Source organism: Camelina sativa, chromosome 5, assembly GCF_000633955.1.
Source record: "Camelina sativa cultivar DH55 chromosome 5, Cs, whole genome shotgun sequence".
In the NCBI taxonomy this organism is placed as follows: Eukaryota; Viridiplantae; Streptophyta; class Magnoliopsida; order Brassicales; family Brassicaceae; genus Camelina; species Camelina sativa.
In genome coordinates, this window is record NC_025689.1 from 1,898,086 (window position 1) to 1,915,998 (window position 17,913).

Here is a 17,913-nt window from a genome sequence, read left to right on the forward strand (position 1 = left end):
AATGGAGCACCTTAAAGAAACAGAGCTAAAAGATAACAGAGCACAGAAAACAGAGTAAAGTAAAGTATAGAAAACAGAACACCCGAAAGAGAGCAATAAGATAGACAGAGCAAGTAAAGAACAAAAGCACGGAAAACAGAAGAAGAGGAAGATACTGAGCAAGTAAATGTAAATGAATCCTATCTCATAAGAACGCAGGTAGCATGTGCTTGTGCCATTACAACCACCATCGCTGAAGCTTGGGACCAATCAAGCAATGGAGATGGCCAGACGGGAGATGTGCATGAAGACATGAAAGCCAAGTTTTGTGCCAATAAAAGTTACAGTCACAGAGTTGAGAGTTTAAAAGAAAAAATAACCGCATCAGTGTTTGTTTATCTAATCTTTACTCTTAAGCGATGAGTCAAACTCAGGCAAGACAGACGCAGACTCCGTATTCCGTCAAAGCCCTACCATATACACAAAAACGATGGCTTTTCACTCTGACTTCGTCGAGTTTGGGTCACTTTTCACCTCTGACAAGCAAGAGGAGCTCCGGTGAGAAATGGAGGCCAAGAGTAAGAAATCAGGAGCCACTCGTCTCTGCTGCTTATGCAACCTGAGACGTCCCGTTCTCAAACGTCCCAAAACCCTTCAACAGGTAACTTCTCTTGTCGCCGAGAATCTCGTGTTTTCTTTTTGGGTTTTAGCTAAAGATTTTTAAGAAGAAGCTTGGAACAAACTTATATACTGTAAGATTTGGCTCTTTTATGAATTCCACTGCTTTGGATTATGATATGTGAAATCGAATAAAAAATTATCGATCTTTTTAGTTGGAATTGGATCAAAATCAAATCTTTAGTTTCCCAATGTATTGTTTAGTTACTAGAGCCTCCTCTCTTGGTGTTTATGTATGAGAAGTGATTGAGTCTGTGTGTTTAAAGATATGCAGAGAGTGTTTCTATGAGGTTTTTGAGGAGGAGATTCATCAAGTCATTGTTCAGAATCGTTTATTCAAATCCGGTGAACGAGTTGCTATAGGTGCCTCTGGTGGAAAAGGTAATTGCTTCTCTTTCAACCTTCAAACTTATGTTCATCTTTTGCTTCAACATAATACTGTTACACATTTAGATTGTCCTGGATTGATTTAGTTGATAGCTGGTTCATTAAATAATCCAAAAAGCTGGGGGCTTTGTTTTGCAGATTCTACAGTTCTAGCATATGTGTTATCAGAACTAAACAGACGGCACAATTACGGATTGGATCTCTTTCTCTTGTCCATAGATGAAGGCATTACGGGTTATCGTGATGATTCACTTGAGACCGTTAAACGGAACGAAGTCCAAGTAAGCTTCTTTTTGAATTCTATGTGTGATTGGTGATTGTTTTTTTGACGTTTTTGTTTTCTCTTCATTTGATGGATTCTGTATTTCTTTCTTTCAGTATGGTTTGCCTCTTCAGATTGTTTCATACAAAGATCTGTATGGATGGACAATGGATGACATTGTAAAAATGATCGGTTTGAAGAACAATTGCACCTTTTGTGGTGTATTCCGTCGACAGGTAGGGGAACAATATTCCTTTTTCGGTTCTACAGTTTGTCAATAACTCTGCATAACAACAACAATTTTGTGTTTAATTTGCTTCTGTTTGATTCATCTAAAGGCACTTGATCGAGGAGCTGCGTTACTAAAAGTAGATAAGCTAGTCACTGGACATAATGCAGATGATATAGCCGAAACCGTTCTCTTGAACATATTGCGTGGGGATATTGCTAGGTAAGTATCTTTTGATAATTGAAGTAAATTTCTCATTCCTAAATGAAATGATTTTTGTAATGTTGGCTATTGTAGATTAAGTCGGTGCACATCGATTACTACTGGTGAAGATGGTCCCATTCCAAGATGTAAACCTTTCAAGTATACATACGAAAAGGAGATTGTCATATATCCTTCACTATAACGTCCTTCTGTTTTGATTACTACTGATGGGTTTATGTTACTGTTACTTGTTAACGAAAATATTTTGCCATATACCTTAACGTTGCTATACGTATGCTTATTTCAAGAAGCTGGACTACTTCTCTACTGAATGTAAGTGTGCATTTTTAAAGTTTTCGCAGAGTTTTTTTTCTCTGTTCGTAGATTTCATTTTCAGCCAAGACAACTCTTCGTTTGTTGTGTTTGCAGGCATTTACTCTCCTAATGCGTATCGTGGGTTTGCCCGTGAGTTCATCAAAGATTTGGAAAGACTAAGGTTCTTTCTCGACTTCTTTTTCCTGTCAATATCCACTACAACCATGAGTCAAATATTGATCTCTAACTTGTACAAAGTGCAGGCCAAGGGCGATCCTGGACATCATAAAATCTGGAGAAGATTTTAGAATAGCAACAACCACAAAGATGCCTGAGCAAGGAACGTGTGAGAGATGTGGGTATATTTCTAGCCAGGTGAGACCTCTCTTTATCACATAAAGTGTCAGTTGTCATGCATCATTAGAACATAGAGTTAATATATAGTTGTTTGATTGTTTTGGGATTAAAACATGATATGCAGAAATGGTGTAAAGCTTGTGTTTTGTTAGAAGGACTGAACCGTGGTTTACCTAAGATGGGTATTGGAAGACCCAGAGGCGTAAATGGTGATCATAAAAAGGAAACAAAGAAGCCTGGACCTGCTGTGAAATCTATAGAGAGCAAACAATGTGGATCTCTGGATTTCTAAAATTTTGGTAACTAAAAACTAAGAAAATCTTGTTCCTTTCACAAACTTATTTTTCTTTTTGGCTGGGTGTGTATCTGAATTGTTTTATTATGATAAAAATATGTGCACTAATTTCCAATATTTTTTAGTTTTTCACTTAGCCAAACTTAATTTTTCTATGTACATATACATAAACAAGGTTTAAGAAGAATTTTATAAACAACAAACTTAACAAAGAATAATCTAAAGAAGAAAACAAACAAATTCATCTTTTTTTTAACTTTCATCACCAGCCCAGTTTCCCTTAAGTTTAGGCCCAGTAGGCCCATCTTCACCATAAACCTCATTAGGAATCTTCCTAACGAAGTTAACAAAGGCCTTTTTCAGAAACCCAGGCAATATCCTCTCAACGCTCTTAACCTGATCATCAACGTTATAATCAATCTTGGGTCCCCATTTCCTCAAATAATTAACCCACGGCGGCTCAACCACTCCTCCGCCGTCATACTCCGCCGCAATCACCTCATACCCTAATCCAGTATCAATCACTTTTTTACTCTTCGCCGTATCGTTCCTTATCCCAACCCCATCGTCTCCTTGCAACACCAATCCAGGTTTCGAATACATCGCGTGTCCGTGAAGCGATGCGTACGCTACAGGTTTGTTACTTCCTCCTCCTCCTTGGAACTCTAAATCGCAAGCTTCGATCCAAACTCCACCGCTGTGCTGCGATAGAAACACTCGCCATAGCTCTCCGGTGAAGTTACTGATCCGTAACGTCGCGTGTTCCCAATCTCCAATGTGTTCTCCGATCCTCCCCAACGGTAGATTTACGAATTTGACTTTAGCTCGTGCAGGACCATTGAAAGGGTAAAAGATCCAGATCGATATGTCTGTGAATGTTGCTCCGAGCATTGGTTTGATGTGAAGATACACTTTTGTGCTTTGTAAGTCTCCTTTTTTAACTCTCTCTTTACCGTTTTTGTCTATAGGTAGATCTAGCCAGTATGATCCATCGTTTGATCCGCCTTGTGGAAGATTAGAACCGTTTGATTCGATAGGGATTGGTTTTGATTCTTCGCCTCTTTTGTATAGCAATGCTCCGTTGTTGAAGTACCAGTTAACAGAGGAAGGTAGATAGTCTTCGTCTGGGTGGAAGTAGACCGTTGGAGAATAAGTTTGGAACAGTTCTTTGATTTGGGACTCATTAGGCATTGTAGAGAAGTCGAAATTTGTATTCTTTAAGCAAGATAATGGTAAAGGAGGGGAGTTTTGGGTTTGCCATGTAAATGTACCTACAGAGACACCTGTAGCTTGTGTTCCTCTTGTGGTTGGTCTTAGATTTGAGATGTTGACTCCGTTTGTTCCCCATATCCATGTATCAGCTTCACATTGTTCGGTTAGATCGGAACGAACGCAGCGTAGTTTGTCTAGAGGTGGCTTTTGTGAAGAGTTTGTGACTATTAGACCAACGGCTTGATATCCTTCAGGTGGAACGGGCTGCCAGAAATAACTAGGTCCGTCTTGTTGGATCTTGAGTGACTCGGTGTTTCCGACGAGGGTGTAATCTACTGGGGGTTTCATTGTGTTGCTTGAGAGATCTCTAGCTGTGAGTACCCAACCGAAAAGTTTACGGTTGTTTGGTTGAGCGTAGTGACCGAGGATGGAGAAACCGGAAGGGATTGAAGATGGTTCAAAGAATGTGGCTCCGAGATTGTCTGGTCCTCCTTCATAAATGGACCAAACTTTGTTGAATGTCGAAACTTGACTAACTTCCAGACCACCTCCCAAGTCAATGGTTCGTTTCGCAAAACCATCACCTGATTGATGCAAGTCAAATCAAAATCATTAAAGTGATTGAGAGAGAGAGGGATCAATGAGAAGCGATACAAACCTTGAGTAAAAGTAGGCAATGGTGAGGGAAACTTGAAGGCAGTTTCGACGGGAAGTGCTTTGAGAATCTTCTTTGATCCATCTTCAAGAGAAGGATCTGATATTGAAAGGCAATTTCCCGTATTTCGGATAGAGGAACATACACAGGAAGATTGATGTACAGATAACAGATATGTCAACAAAGGATACCTTTTTGTGGTTGTTAAAAACAGAGGAAACTTGGAGTCATGGGTTTATTTATATAAATGCAAGTACATTGGTGTTAATTGCTTAGAAACAAGAAAGAGAGGATAAGTGTAAAGCATATTCTTTTTTTTGTGAATGATAAAAACGCAAACTTAAACGTAGAAGTCAAAGCTGATCGATTTAAAGGAAGGTGTCGTGCAAGGTTTTATACTAAATATACATAAATTTATCATATCCTTCTTTGTTCTGTTTTCTGCAAGTTACAAATCGTGCAAGGTAGCACTTGATAAGTGAATTAATGACAAGTGACAACGACTTTGTTACGTTTATCCAACAAAAGAAACGTGGTGCTTATTAAAAGTCAGTCATATAATATTGATACGACTTTTTTTTTTACTTAAAACGCAAAACCAATTTGTTAGTCTTCAATAGTCGACACATTCTTTAGAACGCTATTAAGTACAATTAAAGATCTTGTTAACCTAATCTCTCATATGCATTGAGGGTTGTGTCCAGGACCACCATAGAAAATGTAAGTTCCCCACCTTCGGCTAGAGCCAACCTTGAGGTTATAGCATTCGGGCCGAGTAATGATTGCTTCAAGATTTTGAGGAAAGGGTGTGATCGGATAATTAGATTTATCGATGTACTCTATGCTATTGAAATAAGCCGCCTTCTTAAAACCTTCTTCTCCGAAATGGCCACTCCCCATTTGCGGTAGCGTGTGTTCCCGTCTGCCTTGAACATAATGCGCAATTTCACCTCCCCATACGATCTTCCGTGCTGAATCTGCTAGCTTTGGAACTATTAAGCTCGGCCAGTATCCGACTAGATATGTCTCAAGCTTAAGCCACCAAAGTCCGGTATCTTGATCCTAAAACAAGTTGTTTAATTAATTTAGAGATGATCCTCTTTGTCAAAAATGTTATACGTTGTGTTTGTTCAGCACTTCTAGATAAACTATACCTTCTCAATAGTTAGATGAAAATCATATTGGTCACCATTGTAGGTCGAGATAGCGTTGAAAGCTGCACCAAGAGAAATATATCTGTTCACTTGAACAAAGCCTGGGCAGTCAAGGTTGTAGCAGCCGATCTCTCCGTATGAATCGCTCTATATATATGTTTTGTATTTTTTTTGTCGAATAATATTAGTAAACGTTCGTCAATGCATGACAATTATAAGATAAGAAAAAAAAGGAAACTTGCCGTCCAATAGGTGAAAAGTCTTGGATTATTGTCACCGTACAAAGCATGTAGAATCTATTATACATATGAGTATACAGTTATTATCAATTCGTATTGAGTGAAAAAGTCATGAAATTTTGCTACAATGGGACATTATGTCTCATGGATCCAATCCGACATTAAAAAAAAACACACACACACAAGAAAAACAAAAGGACAATATTTACCTGCCAACCAGACTCCAGAGTGTTTAAACCAGTGTCCCAATCTCCATTGACGACCCATGTTTGAGCCAAACTAAGCTCTCTCGTATTTGGAACATTTGGTTTCCATATACTTATACGGCTTTTGCTGCCATGGAATTCACCATAATCGACGTACACACACGCATGCTACAATAATGTAATACAAAATAATAAAATATCAACCGGTATAAAATTTCATGAAATAAAAGATATATTCTATTAGTTGCTTAAGGGTGGCTCTTACTAGTTATTCTGAAAAACATAAGCGTCCAAAAAATTAATTATAAAAAGAAGGTTTTGAGTCGATCGGGACTATGTATACCTCATGAACTTCCGTTTGATCACCGTGGAGGTGATAAATAGTTGGAGAAATGGTTGCTAAACTCTTTCTTCCATAAGTTTCAATGGAATCTGATCTTAACAGATCATCTCTTGTTTTTCTTCTGATGGGAATAGTGTTCTCAGGACATTCACCTTTCGTGCGCCACAATTGAAGTATAAAGTCTGTCTTCTTATCTCCGGGCTTGTCCCTGAAGGAGTGACTTTTCGGCCTCATCTCCTCGAGAGAAACAAAAAGTGTTAAGAGTTAAACGTAGAAGTAAATTAATATGAATTCAAGAGAGAAATTAAAGAAATAATAAGAAAAAATATTACAAAACCTGAATGATGTGGTTTTTAAGTAAAGGATGATCAAAAGCTGGTTGGTTATAGATCCATACGCAGTCAATTATATCTCCATCTGGACTCTGTCCAACGTAAAAAACTAAATAAAAGCAAAACACAGAGGCAAGAAAATATTGAGAAATAGCAAACTAGAGGTAGCTGTTATTATGAATATGTATACATGGACAGATTTAACGGCAGGTTTGTTGAGTTGTTTCAACCGTTGCTCAATTTTCTTCTCATGGATATCGGAGAGTTTGCTCATTCCAGGCAAAGTTCCGACTACAAGTGCTATTGTCACCCAAAGAAGGCGAAAAGTCACCGTATGATTAAGCATTATTCCTGTTAGTACGTATACTTAAAACTTTTAAAATAATTGTTGGAAGATGATTTGGACATGGTGTATATATATATATATATATGGGCCTTTGTGTTTTTTTTGTTTAAAAATATGGAAAATATCATTAAAATCTAGCAACAGGAAAGAAAAAAATAACTTTTACAGTTGTTTTTAATTTGTATAAAATATAAAGAAAGCTTTAAAAAATACAAAAAATAAAGAAAGCTTTTGTTAGTAATCTTTTTTTTGGCAACCAATAGATATGTACATTAGATTTAAAATATAAATTGTAAGGATCACATATTATTGTGAAAGGCAAAAGAGAGTCTATTTTACCCATTGATCCATTAAACCTAATTTAATCACTTACTACATCTGTTTTACAGATAGTGTCCATTAATTTTTGGTTCAGATGAACTCATGTTACCTTCTAATATACCCATATATAGTTAGGCCGGGTGACCAATAAACTCATGTGATGCTTTTATTCATAAATTAAAGAAAAAAAACACATGATATTTTTCGAAAAGCATCTGTGAAATCCAAGCTTTATGCTACCTCCTACTTTGTACGAAACTACTGTTTTCGCCTTTTTAATTTTTTATTAAAAAAATCAGTTTGGACTATTTTGGTGTTAAATTTATTTGGCGAAATAGATATATTTTGTTGACCGAAAAAAATAAAAGCCAAAGATAAATAATAAGATATATATATATATATATATACACATATATATATGAGATTTACTGATTTAGTAATTAAAAACTAAAGATATATATTCCTTTTGATTATGTTAATTAATACTTTATTTCTTATATCCTTAATTAAATACAAAAATTAATTAGTTTCATACAAAATAATTTAATTTTTATTTATTGAATAAACATAATCTAGTTTTTCCCCTGTAAAAATATAAATATTTTAATTTTTATTTATTGAATAAACATAATTTATAATGGTTCACAAATTTTTCATGAAATGGAGTAAATTATATATCTGAAGGATAATCATTCTTTTTTTTTTGTTACAGTGGTGTTGTTAAGATTTGTACCTTCCTTATATTCATGGAGAGCTCTTGTTGTTCTCCGTCGTATTGTGACACGGGATTAAATATTGTTCCACCTACAACAAAACGAGTGCTCACTTGAACAAAACCAGGATCTTGGCAAGCCAGATTGTAGCACACAGGTCCTTGGTATCCATTGTTCTACAATTTCAAAATTTTAGTTAATAATTCAGGCCAGGGAATAATATAAAATCTGGTTATAGTGTGGTAATATATAATTTTTTTCCCCCACAACGTGAAATTTCTCAAATGATTAGCTTGATATATAGTTAGGGTTTTTTACACACAAAATTAAAATTTCATGGATTTGGGAACTTACCGTCCAGAAAACGAATAATCGAGTATTATTATCATGGTATATTTTGTCAAAAACCTACAAATTATGGCAACAAAGATAGGTGTCAATTAAGATTTTTTGCATGTGAGGAAACTAGTTTATTTAGAATGGAGGACTAGGACATGACCTGCCAACCAGCTTCAATGGTGTTAGTATTAGGGCCTTCTCCAGATACAAGCCAAGTCTGAGCCAGGCTGAACTCATTTGAAACTTGAACTTTTGGGTTCCAGATATTTACTGTAAATTCTGTCCCGAAAAACTTTCCCGTCTTTAATTCCATGATTGCATACTAAAACCGGCTCCAGAAAATGGGAAAAAATGTCAGTAACGCCACATGACAGTACTTAACACAAGGACAATTGAAATAAGATGATGTACCTCATGGCCATCATTTGGACTTTTATATTCAGCAGTGCGTCGTCTATGAGTTTTTCTCCTGAAACTCTTCAAAGATTGTGCTCGTAAAATATCTTCCTTCTTTGTTCTTCTTATAGGAACAGTGTTTTCCGGACAATCTCCACTCTTGTGCCACACCTGAATTATAGCCTTTTGTTTTTTCTTGGTGTTCTTAGATTCATCTTCTGTGATAGAACTTGGTCTCATCTACGTGCAAAAAATTCTCGTCTCAACATGATCATGCATATATAAACAAAAAAAATATCGTAAATGAAGACAAACCTGTATAGTATGGTTTTTAAGTAGAGGATGATCCAAAGCTGGTTGACTAGTTATAGGAACACAGTCTATTATATCTCCATCTTCACTCTGTAAGAGAGATTAGAGCAAAAAGTATAATCTCAACAATTTGTTGCCTGCGAATATTTAAAGCATGGGGTTAAGATATACCTTAATGGATTTAAGAGCAGGTTTGTTGAGCCGTCTCAAAAGTCTTTGTACTTTAATTTCCTGGGGATCGGAGAACTCTTCTCCGTAAACACAAGGAGAGGTTATTACCGTTATCATCATCAGAGCTACCGCAAGAGCACCTACTCCCATCATGTTTAATTAAGTAAAATTCCTCTAAACTACGTACGTACTCCGTCGAGTTTTTGTTTTAAATTTTCTATCAGCTACTACTTACTCTTGGAATTTATAGGAGTAGATTAATTGCTCATATATTCTATAAATTAAGAAATAAATTAACATTATTCGTGGTTATAATTACTAAATTACATCATGAATGAAGACTGACTTATGACTTAAGCATCACCACAACCCCTCCTGACTTAAAAATCTATGAAAATTGACTCATGAATTAAGCATCATCACAACCCCTCCTGACTTCTAATCGAAATGAAAGTTTGGCTCATGACTTTCATCAGTCAAGGCTTAGCTTAGCTTCATCAGAGCAAGAAAATTTCTCTTGTTATACCAAGGTTTATTAGCTTCATGTTGTCAATTCATTCCCTTTCATGTGAAGTGCATCTATCGTCATAATGAACGTAACCCGTATAAGATTTATGTATGGCTTCTATTTCCACAGATCCTTGTCGTTGATTAATCCTCAAAATATATATGGCTACTTCTCTTTCTAATATCAAGAATATTCGTTGTGAGGATAATTTGCCGAGCTATCTCATGTAATGCTCCAGTTAGGGTTTAAATTGGCATATACACTCACAGATTTCTAGTAACAATATACTATCTTTGTGATGTTAACAAAACAATACTCTGCAATGGTATCTTAGAAAAACAATTCCCTGTGTAAAGTTTAGCATTTAATAGTAACTAGAAAGAAAAAAAAAAAGATTTCTAACATTTTTTTTTATAATTATTAACTCAAAAAGATGTCTCGTTGATATATTGCGTTACGTGTTATAGTATTGTTCCACTATCCATTTGATTCTGATTGTGACAAATTTATAGAGTTTGAACGAGTCTCTATTATGACAAAGAAAAAAGAAAAACAAGAACGAGTCGTCTCTATTATGACCAGGTAACTCTGTTTTCTTTATGAGGTCAATACTTAAAAATAATAATTTTCTCCCTACATTTTTTTTAGTAATAGTACAGACCCCAAATTCGATTCCTATTGGCCAATATAATTATGGCATATTGTAGAATTTAAAAATATCGATTTTTAGAATTGGTGTTCTAGACTTTTCAAACCGAACTTTGTTTTATTTATTATCAGAAGCTAATACATAAACTCTGAAATTAAATTATAAGTAAAATGTTGCATAATCTGTTCATATAGTGTGTTCATATAACTCAAAAAAAATCTGTCAGAACGATATTTTTTTGTGAAATGGAAGAATTATAGTATGTGTTACTGTAAATGTTTCACATAAGTTTTTTGTAACCTTTGCTATGAAAACGGATATTTGATTTTTGTATTGTAAATAGACTCGTATTTTAATTTTAGATAATACTTACGTGGGCGATCAATTCTCTACTTTTCCGTTAAATGTTTTTTTGTTTACGAATAAATGCATGTGAACACATATATATATTCAGGAAAACTAACAAAGAAGACTGACACTGACCCATAGAAAATTGTCCGTATTGGTATTCCATACTTAAGCGGAGTCAATTCCAGCAAGTCGTATTATTCCACATATTAGAAATTCGATAATTATTATTTATTATGTGCCCAATTAATCGGATAACATATTCTCTGTATTTTTCTTGATTTAAAATGTTATCTAATTAATTTAAGGATCGTGAAATATATATAGAAGAAATCTAATTAAGGCCTATGCATTACTGATGAAGCAAGGAAAAACATTTTGAGGAGTTACATTAGTATATTCAAAAGATTAGAAGTTTAGAATAATAGTTGGATAACACATTTTCTCTAATAATAGTTGGATAACACATTTTCTCTAATAATAGTTGGATAACACATTTTCTCAAAATATTATTTATTATGTGTCCAATAATAGTTGGATAACACATTTTCTCTGTATTTTTCTTGGTTTAAAATGTTATTTTAATTTAAGGATCGTGAAATATAGAAGAAATCTATGGCCTATGCATTACTGATGAGGCAAGGAAAAACATTGTGAGGAGTTACATTAGTATATTCAAAAGATTAGAAGTTTAGAATAATTTTCTTCTCCAAGAACGTTCAAAACCTTGAATAAGGTTTAGAGAAATTAAGATCACTAAATATTCAATAGTATCGTGTAAGAGTCTATCTGCAGTAAGCAGTAAAGCTATTGAGATTTGGTGTTAGTCATTCAAATAATATGAAATATGAACATTAGAATTTTTATTCAAACACGAACATGTACAAAAGCCTTATAGGCAGACAAAAGCTTTATATATAAGGTGAAGGTTTGATAAAAACTTCCATATTCATATTTTAATATTTCTATTCTTTTTCTTTCTCGCTTCTTATTCAAAACATACAATTTTTATTTTTATTTTTATATATTACAATCTTAAGAGGGCTTTTTAACACACTCGTTATATCAAGGACAGTTACCGTTTCGACCAGGACCACCAAAGTAGAAATGACTCCCAAAGCTTGTTCCACCATTTCCTGGCTTAACATTGTAACAGTTACCATGAGAAGCCCAAGGCCTAAGTCCTTGTGGTTCCCTCAGAGTATTGGCTCCATCAACTGTCATAAGATTCCTGAAATAACTCGCTTTCTTAAACCCTTCATCAGCAAAATGTCCACTTCCCATATCAGTGTCCGTGTGTCTCCCACCGGTCATCATGTTTACGATCTCACCACCCCATTGAACTTTCGTAGCTTCATTTCTTAGAGAATTGAACAACTTGTCAGGCCAGTACCCGACAAGCTCGTCACTGATCATTAGCCACCAATTATCGCCACTCTGAATAATCAGAAGTCAATTTGGGTTTAGAAACAGATCTAACTTGGGGGGCAACTCAAGTGACCTAGCTCTAGTATATCTCCTGTTGTTAAGCAGTGGTGGGGGAACNATGTTTTTTTTTTTTTTTTTTTTATAGTTAAGACATATTAGTACGTAGGTAATAACGAAATAATTTAATGAAAGAATAGTTTTAAAAATTAGGTGTAACTATATAGAATCATAAAAGTTTAGAATAATATGTAACTGTCTTTTTTAGTTATCTCCAGTTACGTTGGTATACCTTCCAAATAAGCATGGGGAGGCTGTATTGACCTCCGTCGTATTGTGACATGGGAGCTAAGGATCCTCCTACAGTGATACGATTGCTCCTCTGAACAAAACCTGAGCAGGCGTGGTTGTAACACCCACTCGACTCTGACCCTGGTTGATACCCATTCGCCTAAATTTGTGGATACTAAGGAATTTAGAAATTAATATTTTTACAAACAAAAATAATTCTGAGTTTTGATTCGTTTCGTGAATTTCAAATACAAAGAGACTTGTCTATTCAGTATTCTATTCAAAATCCGAAAATCATACTTAGCTTAGTTAAAATACTGAAGCCAAAAAGGAAATCATTAGAACTGAATATGGGAACTTACCGTCCAGTAAACAAATAATCGAAGATTATTATCACCGTACAGCACTTTACAAACCTATATAAAATTAAATTAGGGCAAACAAAGTTTGAGTCAAATTGCATATGATGATGAACAAGATGCAATTAGGGATGAAGGACCAAAAGCATATAGAAGACCTGCCAACCAGCTTCAATGGTGTTAATACCATTGTCAGATTCAGACGACAGCCAAGTCTGAGCCAAGCTGAATTCTGAGGGAACTTCAACTTCTGGTCTCCACATATTAATTGCAAATTGTGTCCCGTAGAACCTTCCGTCCCCCGAATCCATGATGCCATACTAAACCGGCTCAAAGGAAATAGGAAAAGTGTTAATTAAGCATAGATTACTTAAAACGTTTTTACAAAATTAACAGTAAAAATTTCTAATATAGATATGCCATGTTACACGATACAATTTTTGTTTCTATCTATTTCAATTATATTCTGACATATGATAATAAAATAAAATATTTTATTATTTAATTTGATTTAAAAGATACAATTCTGTATTTGATCAAAGTACGTACGATAGATATTCTTTGTATTTCTTTGTTCAAAAAAAAAAGAAAGAAAAAAAAAAAGATATTCTTTGTATTTTAATTATGACAATAATTAAGTAAAGTTTTGACGGGTAAACTATTTAATTTACACGAGGACAATGCATAAAGCCACAAATTAAGTACTACCTCATGGCCTCCAGGGGTGCTTTGATGAGTCTTTTTCCCGAAACTCTCAATGGATTTTGCTCGTAAGATTTCTTCTTTCTTTGTTCTTCTTATAGCAACAGTGTTTTCCGGACACTCTCCATTCTTGTGCCACACCTGAGTTATAGCCTTTGCATCTTTCTTGGTGTAATTATGATCACCTTTTGGGATAAAACTAGGTCTTATCTACGTGCAGAAACTTCCCATTTCAACACGATCATTCATATATATATATAAAGAAAAAGAGAGACCATATATAATCGAACGCAAACCTGGATTGTGTGGTTTTTAAGCAAAGGATGATCCAAAGCTGGTTGACTATTAATTGGAACACAATCTATTATATCTCCATCGTCACTCTGTTAAAAAAAATATTAAAGCCGAGAATTAGTCTTATTGTCCGCAAATTCCCAAAGCATAGTGTCGAGTTATATTTGCATCGAATTGTATAAAACACCTTAATGGATTTAAGTGCAGGTTTGTTGAGTCGCTTCAAAAGCTTTTGTACTTGGCTTTTCTGGTGATCAGGGAGATCTTTTCCATAGACACAAGGAGATATTATCACCGCTATCACTATCAGAGATACTACGAATCCAGCCGTTCCTACCATGGTTGATTATAATCTTAAGCAAAACTTTTAGATAGTACTCTTTAAATATTATTTTTGTATCAACTACACTTTGGAATTTATAGGCGCATATTGCTCATATATTCTTTAAATTAAGAAACTAGTGCTTAAAGACCTTATCATCTTGTCATAAATTTGTAAGTGGTTACAGTAGTAATAACACCATGTAATGGAAATTAGAGAAAATTGACCCAAGACTTAAACATCATCCAATATTGTGATGAAACGCATCATATCTTATATAAATTAAGAAATTAGTGCGTAAACCTTATCATTTTCGAGTCCCTATAGCATGACAATTTATCAAAACGTGTAATTTGGGGAAGAAAATTGATACGATCAGCTTTTTAAACATAAATTATAAGTGCGCTAAACTTATTTAATTTGGATATCTTAGTACTAGGTAATCAATCAAGTGTTAGCAAAAACTTAAATGAAGAAACCAAATTATAATGGAAGCTCTCGTTGATCGGTGGTTCGAACAGTACATTATTTTACATTTTCATTTGGGAGCCATAAAATCTTGTTGTGTTTTAGAAATAGTTATAAAGAGAGGATAACTATTGAAAGTTCTTTGATTTCTTGCGAAATTTTCTATTAAAGTTATAAACAGAGGATTCGAACAAACATAAATGTTCTTATTGATCATAAACTGAAGCCATACACATAGACATAGAACAAGAGCACTTTACTATAAATTATATATAGATAGGATGAAACATACATGCATGCAAAGTCTCAAAAGCTTTGAACACACAGATCAGATCAAGGGCAATTAACGTTCTGACCAGGACCACCATAGAAGAAATGAAGCCTAAAGGGAGTTCCACTATCTCCTGCTTTAACGGTGTAACAATTACCAGTATCAACAGAGTAAAGGCCTTGCGGTTCTCTCAGAGCATTTGTCCCATCAACTATCATAATATTTTTTATATAGCTCGCTTTCTTAAACCCTTCCGCTGCAAAATGCCCACTTCCCATATCAGTGGTTGTGTGTCTCTCACCAGTTGGCGCATAGATTTCACCTCCCCATTCAACTTTTGTAGCTCCATCTCCTAGAGAATTGAATAACGAGCCAGGCCAGTACCCCATAACGTCGTTGTCATTTATCTTTAGCCACCAGTTTCCTGTTTTTTGGTCCTGATGATCGCAAATTTCCATTTTTAGTCAATAAAATTGAGAAAAATACAAACAGATGTAAACTACACGATAAGACCGTTGGTATAATTTCAACTGGTCTTGTGTATTTTATTTTATTTTATTTTGGTAGAAAATTTCCCTTTTCCTCGTATATAATTTTGTATTATTTATCGTAATTATGAGTCTGCCATAATTAAGGTGACTTGTTAAGGTGAAAAAATGAATTTACGGCATTATTATTACCTTCCATATAAGTAGGTTGAGATCTATTTGAGATCCGTCGTATTGTGACACGGTACTGTAGGATCCTCCTACAGCGTATTGTTGGTTCGTCTGAACAAAACCACTACAGATGATATTGTAGCATCCTGTATGTTGGTATCCATCGCTCTATCATAATATAAGCATGAACTTTCATCAGTAAAAAAGAAAAATATTAAATCTCAAAATAAAACATATATAATTTGAATTTAGATTCGTATCATTGATCTGGTTATGATGGTAATATATGTAGTGGTAAACTGGTAATTTAGCCTAGTTAGCCGGCAAATTCTTTTATTTTTATTTTTTATGTTAGGTGAAAAATGGGAACTTACCGTCCAGTAAACAAACAACCTAGGATTATTATCACCGTACATTCCTGGATAAACCTATAAATTAAGGCAAACAAAAGTTGTGTTAATTATCTATGATATGTCCAGCAAATATATGAACAAGATGTCGTTACTATGTTAAGGATGGAAGACCAAACCTGCCAACCAGCTTCAATAGTGTTACGACTATTGCCAATTCCAGATACGAGCCAAGTCTGAGACAAGCTGAACTCGTCGGGAGTTGCTACATCTGGTGTCCATATATTTATCGAGGCTTTTGTCCCGTAAAACTTTCCGTTTTTCACACCCATGTAAGCGTACTAAACCGGGGAAAGATTGATTAGGATCGGGCCGATTGGTCATATAATATCAGTATGTAATAATTAACCGTTTCAGTTAGTTTTTTTTTATCCGGTTAAATTTGATTTGAATAAAAGATTCCAGATAACAAAAATAAAATTTGACGAAGTAAAAGAAATTACTATAAAGTATAAATCAATGTTCGTCAGATACAAAGTAAATAGCATTTTACTAAATTTAAATGAAAACATTCACTCTCTACTATGAATATATGAATAACTTGTACATATATATCTTGCATTTATTTATTTGTTTTAAGTGACGAAAGAATTATCTAAAATGTTTTATACTAATATTTTTTTTCAAAAAATACATATATTCAATCAAATATCCAATTTTTTACAGATATAAATATAAACATTGAATGTCTGGGTAGCTTTAAAACGGGTATAAATCAATAAGTGTAAAAATATATGTATTTTTTTGAAAAAAATTATTAGTATAAAACATTTTAGAAAAAATATATCAATTTAAAGGGATCAGATATATGTACTACAAAAAATTAAGCTATACGTACCCTTGAGTATAAGTGTAAGTGTAACTAAGCTAGAAAGGAGGATTTGAAAAGGGGCAACACATAAATGTTGTACCTCATGGTGAAAATTTGGATTAGAGGATGTATCTTCAGGAATGTATTGATGACTCTTTTTCCCAAAACTTTCAAGAGATTTTGCTCGTAAGATATCTTCTTTTTTTGTTCTTCTTATGGGGACAGTGTTTTCTGGGCAGTACTCTCCATCTTTGTGCCATACTTGAGTAGGCTTTTTCTTCTTCTTGGTGTACGTCGCGTCACCTTCACCTTCCGGGATAAAACTTGGTTTTACCTACGTGAGAAAATTCCCTGTTTTAACACGACCATGCATGTGTAAACAAAACAGATAGATAGTAAATGATAGCAAACCTGAATGGTATGATTTTTAAGCGAGGGATGATCAAAAGCTGGTTGGCTAGTGATTGGAACACAATCAATTATATCTCCATCTTCACTCTGTACGAAAGATTAAAGCAAAAATTAGTACTGTATCAGTTTTTTTTTTCTTTTTCTTGCTGGAATATTCAAAGCATGGAGTATTTGCATATCAGGATATGGGATTTGTCATTTGTATAAGATACCTTAATGGATTTAAGAGCTGGTTTGTTAAGCTGCTTCAAGAATCTTCGTACTTTAATTTCCGGATGATGAAAGAACTCTTTTCCATCAGCGCAAGTAGCGATTGTCAGTGATGTTATTACCATCAGAGCTACCGCTAAACCGGTCATTCCCATCATGTTAACACAATACTTTTAGGTAGCACTCTTTGTATTTCTATAATTTTTATTCAAGTACTCTTTGAAATTTATAGGTGCATATTAAGAGTTGACTCATTGACTTTATCAAATATTCTAAAAATTATGAAATTGTAGAGCTAAAAGACTTTTATTACTTTGTGATAGATTTAGT

The 17,913-nt window shown here is 34.4% G+C and overlaps 5 protein-coding genes across 8 annotated transcripts; 1 reads left to right on the forward strand and 4 right to left on the reverse strand.

Moving 5' to 3' along the window:
- LOC104784909 (cytoplasmic tRNA 2-thiolation protein 1) lies at nt 143-2,840 on the forward strand. Of its 2 annotated transcripts, none has more exons than XM_010510013.2 (10): nt 143-640; nt 924-1,038; nt 1,183-1,325; nt 1,423-1,542; nt 1,645-1,757; nt 1,833-1,925; nt 2,032-2,072; nt 2,169-2,235; nt 2,318-2,429; nt 2,536-2,840. In XM_010510013.2, the coding sequence occupies exons 1-10, from the start codon at nt 545-547 to the stop codon at nt 2,701-2,703; spliced, it is 1,068 nt and encodes a 355-aa protein (XP_010508315.1). In that variant the 5' UTR covers nt 143-544; the 3' UTR covers nt 2,704-2,840. The 2 variants fall into 2 exon arrangements, with proteins under 2 accessions (XP_010508315.1, XP_019101186.1); XM_019245641.1 differs by having other exon boundaries at nt 485-640; nt 932-1,038.
- On the reverse strand, nt 2,815-4,906 carry LOC104788773. Its single transcript, XM_010514555.2, has 2 exons — nt 4,577-4,906; nt 2,815-4,502 (listed from the first exon to the last, which is right to left on the reverse strand). Exon 2 carries the CDS (start codon nt 4,264-4,266, stop codon nt 2,959-2,961), a length of 1,308 nt encoding a protein of 435 aa, XP_010512857.2. The 5' UTR covers nt 4,267-4,502; nt 4,577-4,906; the 3' UTR covers nt 2,815-2,958.
- On the reverse strand, nt 4,987-9,730 carry LOC104784910. Of its 3 annotated transcripts, XM_010510014.2 has the most exons (12): nt 9,446-9,730; nt 9,278-9,364; nt 8,978-9,202; nt 8,727-8,888; nt 8,582-8,635; nt 8,248-8,403; nt 6,853-6,939; nt 6,516-6,749; nt 6,176-6,340; nt 5,970-6,023; nt 5,728-5,874; nt 4,998-5,635 (listed from the first exon to the last, which is right to left on the reverse strand). In XM_010510014.2, the coding sequence occupies exons 1-12, from the start codon at nt 9,596-9,598 to the stop codon at nt 5,252-5,254; spliced, it is 1,908 nt and encodes a 635-aa protein (XP_010508316.1). In that variant the 5' UTR covers nt 9,599-9,730; the 3' UTR covers nt 4,998-5,251. The 3 variants fall into 3 exon arrangements, with proteins under 3 accessions (XP_019101184.1, XP_019101183.1, XP_010508316.1); XM_019245639.1 differs by lacking the exons at nt 8,582-8,635; nt 8,727-8,888; nt 8,978-9,202; nt 9,278-9,364; nt 9,446-9,730 and adding an exon at nt 7,038-7,147 and having other exon boundaries at nt 4,987-5,635; nt 8,248-8,336; XM_019245638.1 differs by lacking the exons at nt 8,582-8,635; nt 8,727-8,888; nt 8,978-9,202; nt 9,278-9,364; nt 9,446-9,730 and adding an exon at nt 7,038-7,198 and having other exon boundaries at nt 4,987-5,635; nt 8,248-8,329.
- Nucleotides 11,829-14,407, reverse strand: LOC104784911. The gene is made up of 7 exons (XM_010510016.1): nt 14,209-14,407; nt 14,024-14,110; nt 13,734-13,937; nt 13,184-13,345; nt 13,029-13,082; nt 12,668-12,826; nt 11,829-12,387 (listed from the first exon to the last, which is right to left on the reverse strand). Exons 1-7 carry the CDS (start codon nt 14,359-14,361, stop codon nt 12,016-12,018), a joined length of 1,191 nt encoding a protein of 396 aa, XP_010508318.1. The 5' UTR covers nt 14,362-14,407; the 3' UTR covers nt 11,829-12,015.
- On the reverse strand, nt 14,997-17,788 carry LOC104784912. The gene is made up of 7 exons (XM_010510017.2): nt 17,586-17,788; nt 17,374-17,460; nt 17,063-17,296; nt 16,271-16,432; nt 16,116-16,169; nt 15,763-15,909; nt 14,997-15,519 (listed from the first exon to the last, which is right to left on the reverse strand). The coding sequence occupies exons 1-7, from the start codon at nt 17,739-17,741 to the stop codon at nt 15,145-15,147; spliced, it is 1,215 nt and encodes a 404-aa protein (XP_010508319.1). The 5' UTR covers nt 17,742-17,788; the 3' UTR covers nt 14,997-15,144.